We start from the raw sequence: 9583 nt of genomic DNA, 5'->3' as shown, positions 1-9583 counted from the left end.
ATGGACGAGCTTCAGATTCATTCTTTCCCAAACAGTCCTGGCTGGAAAACCCTGTCATTCTACCATTCCCCTCTGATTTTTTTTGGAACAGAGTGAGAACAGAGGTGGCGCTTCCGCTGCACCTAGCACCGGCTTCCATGGCTTCAAGCAGCTTGCTTCGTCGGAGTCACATGCAGCTCGCTTGAACGGTGTCGTCGTGTCGATCACATGGTTATCGGCTTGCTAGAGTGAGCAGTGGCTTGAGGGCCACATTGATACACAAAAATTACCCTTAACACATTGTGAGGAGAACGCCAAGGGCAGCACGACGAAGAGGATGAGGGTGGTGTGGCGAGGCGATTCGACACGACGAGGAGGACGATGTGGTTACATGTTTTGGATCGGGGGACATGTTTTTCTGTTATTTTTCTCTTTTTCTGAATTGACGCGTTGATCTGACTCGTGTATCACGATCAAATGGCTCAAAATAAGTGGACGAAGAAGGGATGACGAGGGTGCGTGGGATGGGAATTTCCCTCCTTTTCAGAAAAAAAAATGGTCCACGAAATGGGAGTGACAGAGGGGATGGACCAATAAATTAATAGATAGTATACGTAGGAGGCCTAATTCAATACGCCTTTGGATGATGTAAAAGACGTGGTTTCTATGACATGCAATGTATAACTAAATTCGTCTTCAACAGTACTCACTAATAGTTGTGGTTCTGTATCGTATAAATCATATAATAATAAAGTAATTGTGTATCACTGGTTTTATCTTAATGAAACCTATTAAGCATGTATCCTTTTTTGATAATATTAAGCATGTATCCAAGAAAGGAGAGAGAAAATCTAAGCTCATGATCAATGAGAACTGATCTCACATACAACTCTCGCTCTCCTCCCATTGCCTGTTCTGCACACGTGCTGTTGGCTGCCAAGGCACAGACCCCAGAAGCTTTTGTCCAGCTTATAGGCTCCCTTCCCATTCTAGCAAAAAGAAAAAAGAACAAAAAAAAAAGGAGGCTGCCTTCTCACTTGGCTGCCTCCAAGAAGTTTTGACAAATCAACTTTGCTATGTAAAAAAAGGACAATAGCAAGCAATCATCATGTTTCACAAGCAAAAGCGCAGAGATTTAGCAAAGCAGCTCAATGCCATTACTCTCATGAACTTGTCCAAACTTACATCAGGTAGACATTGTCATCGCTACCAAGAGGGAGCCAAAGAAAAGAGAATTAAGAAAAGGATCTGGCAGTGGCCAACAGCCTTAGGACCAAAACAACGGGGCTAAAGGCAGGCAGCCTCTATTTTTTCTTCTTCTATAAGCCGAGCTACAAACAGCTTCCAATCCATCAATGAGCCACTAATGCCACCCAATTTCTCAACTGCTGAAACAGAACTTACAAAAACCAGCAACCTAACTATGGAGGCGGTGGTGATCGGTGGCGACGACGACTGTGACTTACATTATTGGCTCCGGAGCTTGGTGCACTGATCAGGTATCTGAGGAGACATAGATCATGTAAACACGACCATTCCATCGATGAAGATGTCATCCTCGTGGAACGGTGAAGATGGGCCGGATGAGTTGGGAGAGGAGACCGTCTTGTTCTCATGCTCCCCTTCATTTAGAATTTCTTGGTCCCTGCAGTTGCCACCAGAAAATCCATTCTCACCACTGCAAAGGACATTCAGAAAAAAAGTGTTCAGTGTTTCTTAGATATTCCTATGAAGCATGAAAATGAAGCCATTTCTTCAATGATACTGAGTAGAAGAATGCTGCCCATTTCATTTCTATTAAAGAATTGCAACTCTTCAATGTATGTTTCTATTCTATCAATCTGAGGAGCAATTATCTAGAAAAGAGACAATGCTAATTCAGGTGATGCAAATTCCCTAATGAACTGAACTTGCAGGCTGCAGCATCATGATCTTGCACATCTGAAGATACATCACAATCATCAGTTCTTTGGAGCCATATCAAAAATTATAATTAGGTAAATGGATCAGCATACCAATAAACGCAAGATTCCTTGCCATCCAGGTTCTTCTTGCAACATGAGCAGAAGCGGCTGGACTCCTCCTCGCCAGTGTCATCGGAACACTTCACCAGCCAGTAGGACTCAGCTCCAGCTCCTTCCTCCACCTCATCGATCCCCTCACACTTGCCATCACGCACACGAGCAGTGCAGGGTTCCAAGATGCAATCCCCCAAAATGCGGATGGTCTTTGGATTGGGACCGTGAGCTATGATGCAAGTGTAGTCCTCCGACTGCTCGACCTCCGTGGCCGACACCGACCCGATGTACCGGCGCGGACCACCAATCGACACCGGCAGCGACCCAGGCGCCCAGAGCTTGCCAAGGTCAGTGGAGTGGCTACTGAACCCGAGCTGAGCACCACCGGAGACGACGATCTCTGGACCAGACTTCACATCCCCGTAGAACCTAGTGCACGGAACCGACATGCCCCCGGCGCCAGCTGCGGCAGCGGCAGCCGCAGCCTCAATCTCCCCAAACTCCGGCTGCGCAAGCCCGCAGTCTTTCGGCAGGGAAGTGTTTCTATAGGATTTCGTGAGGCATTGGAGCTTGGACGGTCGCATCAGGGACCCGAGCATGCGAGTCTTGGCTTCGGCGTCGGGCTCGGCGAGGGTGTCGACCAGGCCACCGAGGCCGACGCGCTGAGAGTCCCAGCTCCTGCGCGGGGACCGGAGCGGCGAGCCGCCGGGCGCGGGGAAGGCGGCCCTGAGGTCCAGCGGCGACTTGGGGCTGCGCGCCGTCGAGTCGCAGTCGCCGGGCTTGGCGGCGCCGAGGCCCACGAGCAGCCGCGGCGCGGCGAAGAGAGCCGCGCCGCGGGGCTTCCCTGCTGCCACATCAAGCTCGTCCCCCGCCGCGGCCTGGTCAGACACCGCCCTCCTCAGCATCATCCTCAACCGCCTCCTGCTGCTCTGGAACGAAACCAAGAGTCCAAGATCAGAGAGAGGAAAGACTCGAAACGAGGGCGTAAATAAAAAGCAGCCACGAATCAAGAAACGCCAAATCCAGCAGTGTAGCTAGGATCCAAGAAGCACTCCATCGAGGTCCTCAAGAACACCGAGGCCGCAACGGGACAAAGCCGATGGAGCACGACTGACGGCATTGGGGAACGGAAAACCCCATCTGGATGAGGTGAGGAATCTTGCAAGCAACAAGAGATAAAACACGACCCACGCATCGATCCCATCCCCCCACCTGACTAGTAATTCCTTCTCTCCCTTCTTGTTTCTCCCACCTCGATCGCTCTCGCAGTCCCTCTCCCTCTCCAGCGACCTCCGCCCCGCAATGGATGGTCTGGTGTGAGGAACAAGGAGGGATTGAGATTGAGAAGCAGCTAGAAACTAGAAAGCCCGACGAGGCCCGCCTCTCCTCAGATGGAGCCTGCCTGCGAGCTAGGGAGAGCACAGGCGCAGTTAAATGCCACTGCCACTGCACTCACTGGTCACTCCATCCATCCCCATCCAGTACAGTGGCAGTGGCAGCAGCAGCGGCGTCGTTTCTCTCTCTCTCTCTTGCGTAGGCGTCGTTTTTGGCGTGCAGCGCATCGAAATCAGAGCAGGAGCGGACCGGCGCAGGGAGGTGATGGGCTTCCTTCTGAAATACTCCTCCTCCTCATTCATGGATGTCAGACGGAGACAGGCCGCAGGCGTAGCCGCGTATCAATACGGTCGCTGGCGGTGGTACGCCCAAAACTTAAGTTCAGCGATTATTCGATTCTGAAATCGACTATCGGGAAAATAGAAGGTTGGATTGCTATGCATATTTCAAATTTGGATTCTTCCAAACTTTTCACGAGGTCTTATTTAATGCTAAAAAGTCTTAAACTTAGACATAATACTTACAAATCTTTATTGTTTTGAAATGAACGCTAGAGATACAGAAAATTTCTAAGGTTGGAATCGTGTAAAAGATTCTCTACAAATCTTGCAACGAATAAGAGCAACTCCAGCCGTCCTCCTAAAGGCCTCCTAAACGGGTTTGGGAGACGTTGGCGTGAAAAATCCGACCCTGCCGACTTTTCCAAATTGTTTTTTTACCCGGCGCTGCCCAAAAAGTAAGCCGGCGCCTCAGGCCGAACCTAGCCCACGGGGGAAGGGGGGGGGGGGGGTGGCGAGCAGCGACGCCGGCGCAACGGGTTATTGCGGCGAACCCGCGATGTCAGCGCCAATTAATCGCCTCACCGGTTTCTCACCAGCCCTCCACGGCTCCCGAGTCGATTTTAATGGCGGTTGTCCGCCGGTTGCCACGCGGCCACGCCCCCGTCCATTATCGTTGCGTTCATACGCCCGCCGATTCGCATTTCGCCGCTATAAAAGCGGTCGCCCCCCGACGGTGCTCGGCATTCCTCTAGCTGCCCTCCTCCCTCTTGCGCTCTCCTTTCCTCTCTCGCCCTCCATGGCTGCTGGCGACGAGGACTGGCCGCGCTGGACGCTGACGCTCAAGGAGGCCGAGGTCCACCACGGGCACAACTACCCAGCGCCGCCCAACTGGCGGCTGCCGGCGCACTGGACCCTGAGCATCGGCAGCCTCCCGACGCCGCCGGTGCCCACTGGCCGTGCCTGTACGGCCGCCATCAACGCCCCTTGGTGGAACGGGCTAACGGCGGACAAGCGCCGGGACCCGGCGTGGAACCGCGCCACCAGCGCGAACTGGGCGGTGCTGTTTGCCGACCGCCACGCCTTGACATCGTCCGATACGAGGGCCAAGGCCAGCGCCCTCCGCCATGCCGGTTCAACATCGACGGCCGGCGCCGGTTCTGGTGCGGGCGCACCATGGCGTCGGTGCGGGCCCACGTCGCCGCCGGCAACAACCCCCGGCCGGAGACTCCGCCGCCCGTGCCGGCGAGCCGGCACTGGTACCGGGCTGGTCCAACCGGCTCCGACTCGTCCTCCTGTGGCGCCTCCTCGCCAACACTGCACATCAAGGACGAGCCGGCCTACGAGCGCTTGGCGCTTGAATGGCGATCGGACGGCGACCCTATGGAGTTCCCGGGGCTGCTGATGGCGGAGCACGCCAGCCAGTGCGAGGCCGAGGAGGCAGAACGCCTCGGCCTCGCCATGACGGATGCCCAGAGCGAAAGAGGCGGCGAGGGAGGCGGCTGAGAAGAAGGCGGGGAAGAAGCCGAAGACAGAGGTGAAGGTGGAGCCGGTCACCCTCGACTCCGAGCTCAAGAAAATGTTTCCGACACATGGAGAAGCATTTTACACAAACCAAGCTAGTCGCGGAGGCATGGGATCTACTTGCGGAGGAAGTGCTGACGTTGACGAAAGTGACGAAGCCCGCGTGCGTGGGCTTTGTGGCGCAGCGCCAGTGGTAGGTGGCAGCACGGAAGTTGTTGTAGTAGTCGAGGTCCGATGTCTCCAGGAAGGATTCGCTGATCTTGCGGAGGAGCTCATAGAGTCATAGGGGAGCAAGGCCATGGATCTTGCTGCCGGCCGGCGCTAGCGCTGATTGATCCATCGGTGTTGTGTTCTAGCTATTGATCTTGCCGCCATCGATCGATATGAATGTTCTAGGACTAGATAGAGCAACGGCTACTGGCAGGTAAGCGTATATGCTTTCTGTGCTTGCGATGGCTTGTTGTGTGGAATGTGATGCGTTTGATCATGTTATATATACTCAACACCTAACCCTTACTTTTTGGTTGTATCGATTGATATAACATTGAGATCAATATAAGTTTTCATTTTCGAAAAAAAAACACCTAACCTTCGTAGAAACGAATTCGAAAAACGTGCTAGATATCCTGTGCTAGCTGGCACGATTAATTATTCCAGAAATTACAAACGTGAGCAGTACGTGGTGGCTCCAAATCTCGCACGGTCTCACACACCCAAATATTTTGAAATTCGTTTGAATCTTGCATGGTAGGTGGGGGAGACACGCGCCAGGCCAGAAACTGCATGTATAAAGAGACCCAAATTAAACACACCAGGGGCTTAGAATCAACATTATTTCACACACAGCCAATCTATCGAGCGAGCGCAAGCAGAGAAACATACATACAAGCCAAGTCCATACTCCATAGTATGCAGTAGATAGCTAGATATGGCGGCCACCATGAACACACTGCCGGATGCAAGATATGGTGGAGCCGGACTGGTCCACCCTCCACGACGACCTCATCGGAAAACGGTCAGGCTCTCAATCAAAATGTTTCGAGATGGCTAAGGCTTTGAATAAGACTCTCAACGAGTTTTTTTTCTTTCGAAAAGGAGGTTTAAACCCCCGGGTTCAGACTCTTAACGAGTAGTCTATGTCTTCTGCAAAATAAATGGAGATCACGAGTATTTAAACAATTCACCAATGCATGAGTAACTAAGATAACTGAGGCCACCTCTTAGCATGCATGGAGACTTCAGCGAGCGCAGAAAATGTTTGAAATTTCTCAATAGTTTTGCTTTGCAGGGTTCTTCTCTGTCTCAAGTATTGCGCTCGCAGTACAAAAAATTCTCCAAGCTAGATCCAAATCTGAGGAAACTCAAACCAAAATTAGCTTTGTCAATTGAGTTTTCCTATAATAGCCGTTGGTGCCACCTCTAGGCCCTCATGCTGGAGCTCGAGTGTTTGAAACATGACTTGTCAAGTTAAGGTTATTTGTTTGTGTTTCCGTCACACACAATTACCCCGATGGTACGCGTCAACATTGGCTATAAGGGAAGGGGTTTGACCCTATCTTCGACATGGCGTACCAGCTTGGGGTCACGGCCGATGTCAGAGAGCGCGCCAAGGTGGTGTTCAGGAAGATGGAGGAGGCCAAGGCAGGCCTAGCTTTGAGCAAGGGAGGGGGAGAGAAGGGACCGGATGAAAGCCATGTTCTACGCAGCCTGCCTCTCCATCGGGTCCACAACGAGGAATCGCCACAAATGCTCAAGGAACTAGCCTCGGCGATGTACCACTCCAATGGCGTGGCGACGAGGTCGACGGAGATCTACAAGATGACCTTGCACATCAGGAAGCGCTCGGAGAGAAGGGCGTTGGGCAGGCTATGGGCATCGCATGCTATGCGCGTCAAGCTACCTCCGCGCGCCACTTCGTCACGTAGCTCAGGATAAATTTTTTATATATTTAATTCCAATCTTTGCCAAGTGTTGTTCAGTACATGGGCGCCCGGTTTCGGGCCAGGCCACCCATCGGTGCACGTCCCGGTGTACACGTGTGGTGCGTGCGCGTGCGTGTCATGCACTTTGAGAACTCAGTCCATGTGTCATGCACTTTGATGACTCGATCTGTGTGTGTTTGTGGTCATGCACTTTTGAGGGGACTCCGTGTGTGTGTGCGCGCACGCGCGTGTTACGTACTTTTTGGACTCAATCGAGCTGTGTGTGTCATGCACTTTCAGAACCCGACATGTGTGTGTACCATGCACTTTGAGGACTCGATTTGTGTGTGTGTCATGCACTTTGGGGACTCGGTGATCTGTGTGTGTGTCATGTACTTTGAGAACTCGATCTGTGTGTGTCACACACGTACACTCACCCATATTTTGTGTGTACACACCATGAAACAATGTTTCTTAATTAGCTCAAGAGAATGTTTGCTTCGCACGGAAAGTATTTGAAACAACTAGAAAAAAAATGATGTCCCCCTTGCACATATGTATGTTCGCCGCGTCTATGGTTTTCTTCCTTTTGTCAGCAAGGTGAACAATGGGTCCAGACATAGGCCGTTTGTGCTCATGTGTGCTTCGAGGATGCCCCATTGCTTCATACAATTTCATACAATTAGATCTTCACATGCATGGTACTACAGCATGAGGTATATGATGGAAAGCAAGTAGGTAATGCAGAACATGATCTAATATGTTTACCTTCTTCTCTAGTAGAAGCACTATTGCACTCTAGTACAAAACAATATCTCCTCGTCTAGATCAGATTTTCCTAAGCGATCTAGATAAGATATACATTATCACCTTTAGGAGCCAACATAGCATCCTTGGCCTTTTTCAGTGTCTATATAAATGATTTGTATAATGAAATAGACTTTGTACAGTATAGGGGGTTGCTTCTCTGGTCTTTGACGCCAATTTGAAGTTGGAACATATGACGACATTTTTATAACTGAATTAAGAAAATTAACAAAGAAGAACCGCCAAAATATACCAGCATCAGTACCTGACATTTTATATGGACATCACAAATCTACCATGGCTCATGTGTACACCAAATGATTTATGCACTTGAAGGTACCTATATCATGCATATGCTACAATTTTACTCTTAGCGACCTAAATTTTAAGTTAACTAACATTTACACCTAAAATCCAATGACACATGCCCATAAGGACGGAGGAACTGAAACACACTTATGTTGCAAATATGCTTCTTAATTTATACTTCAAAATAGCAGACAACTGATATAGCTAGCATTATATATTAGGTAATAACACTAAGGGTACAAGAACTTGTATCGCGCGAGCAGTTTAGTACAACAACTTGCAAAATAGGGTCAGGTGGTACAAGAACTTGACTTGCGGATGCACTTTTGGTCGGATTAGTCCGAAATTAGCCACGTCAGCGCCACGTGGTGTTCAGACCAGTTTTACATTTGTGTATAAGCCCGAATTAGTCCGAAATTAGCCACGTCAGCGCCACCAGTTTGTACATTTGCGTATAAGCCCGGATTAGTCCGAAATTAGCCACGTCAGCGCCACGTGGAGTTCAAACCAGTTTGTACATTTGCGTATAAGCCCTTCACTATGTTTTTAGGTCCCTAAATTTCTCAGGCAAGTTGTATTTTTGAAAAAAACACCTTATAGGATTATTTTTTCTCGTTTCACCCCCTGCGCCTTCGTCTCTCTCCCCCGCGCACGAACCGAACTGTTCCATCTTCCACCACCGACCTCGAGGTCGTCGCCGCGATCACTACGGAGTAGGTGGCGGCACGGCGGTGACAGGACATAGAGTTATGGCCTTAGGGGATTTGATTCGTAGGCTTTTGCAAAAGCGAATAAGCACGGGGGATGAACATGTCATCCGGCGCGTGCCAAACCCAGTGTGGCAAGCCACGTGTCGTCCCTCCATTGGTTTCGACCAAAAGTGCACCCGGAAGTCAAGTTCTTGTACCACCTGACCTCATTTTGCAAGTTGTTGTACTAAACTGCTCATGCGATACAAGTTCTTGTATCCTCATTGTTATTACCTCTTATATATTACTAGAAGCTAGGAGGACAGAGCCTGAAAATTTGATAAAAGGTCAGGCTCTCAATCAAATGTTTCGAGATGGCTAAGGCTTTGAAGAAGACTCTTAACGAGTTGCTTTTCTTTTGAATAGGAGGTTGAAACCCCCCGGGCTCAAACTCTTAACGAGTAGTCTATGTCTTCTGCAAAATAAATGGAGATCATGAGTATTTAAACCATTCACCAATGCATGAGTAACTAAGATAATTGAGGCCACCTCTTAGCATGCATGGAGACTTCAGCAAGCGCAAAAGTTTGAAATTTCTCAATAGTTTTGCTTTCCAGGGTTCTACACGGTCTCAAGTATTGCGCTCGCAATATGCAACATTATCCAAGCCAGATCCAAATCTGAGGAAACTCAAACCAAAATTAGCTTTGTCAATTGAGTTT

At 50.0% G+C, this 9583-nt stretch overlaps 1 protein-coding gene across 2 annotated transcripts; it reads right to left on the bottom strand.

Moving 5' to 3' along the window:
• Positions 1 to 1113: 1113 nt before the first annotated feature.
• On the bottom strand, positions 1114 to 3640 carry LOC100839396. 2 transcript variants are annotated; one of them, XM_010233346.3, is made up of 3 exons: positions 3210 to 3632; positions 1995 to 2926; positions 1114 to 1657 (listed from the first exon to the last, which is right to left on the bottom strand). In XM_010233346.3, the coding sequence occupies exons 2-3, from the start codon at positions 2903 to 2905 to the stop codon at positions 1498 to 1500; spliced, it is 1071 nt and encodes a 356-aa protein (XP_010231648.1). In that variant the 5' UTR covers positions 2906 to 2926; positions 3210 to 3632; the 3' UTR covers positions 1114 to 1497. The 2 variants fall into 2 exon arrangements, with proteins under 2 accessions (XP_010231648.1, XP_024316017.1); XM_024460249.1 differs by lacking the exon at positions 1114 to 1657 and adding an exon at positions 1757 to 1920 and having other exon boundaries at positions 3210 to 3640.
• Positions 3641 to 9583: the final 5943 nt, after the last annotated feature.

The sequence above is a fragment of the Brachypodium distachyon genome, chromosome 2 (genome assembly GCF_000005505.3).
Source record: "Brachypodium distachyon strain Bd21 chromosome 2, Brachypodium_distachyon_v3.0, whole genome shotgun sequence".
Classification (NCBI taxonomy): domain Eukaryota; kingdom Viridiplantae; phylum Streptophyta; class Magnoliopsida; order Poales; family Poaceae; genus Brachypodium; species Brachypodium distachyon.
This window is presented reverse-complemented; position numbering and strand designations above follow the sequence as displayed.

What these genes read in the sequence shown, in the direction of transcription:
- LOC100839396 (XM_010233346.3), bottom strand. Translation starts at nt 2,905, where the DNA reads ATGATGCTGAGGAGGGCGGTGTCTGACCAGGCCGCGGCGGGGGACGAG. An exon ending in AAGGAATCTTGCGTTTATTG is followed by an intron (nt 1,658 to 1,994) that starts GTATGCTGATCC and finishes TGTCCTTTGCAG; the next exon opens with TGGTGAGAATGGATTTTCTG.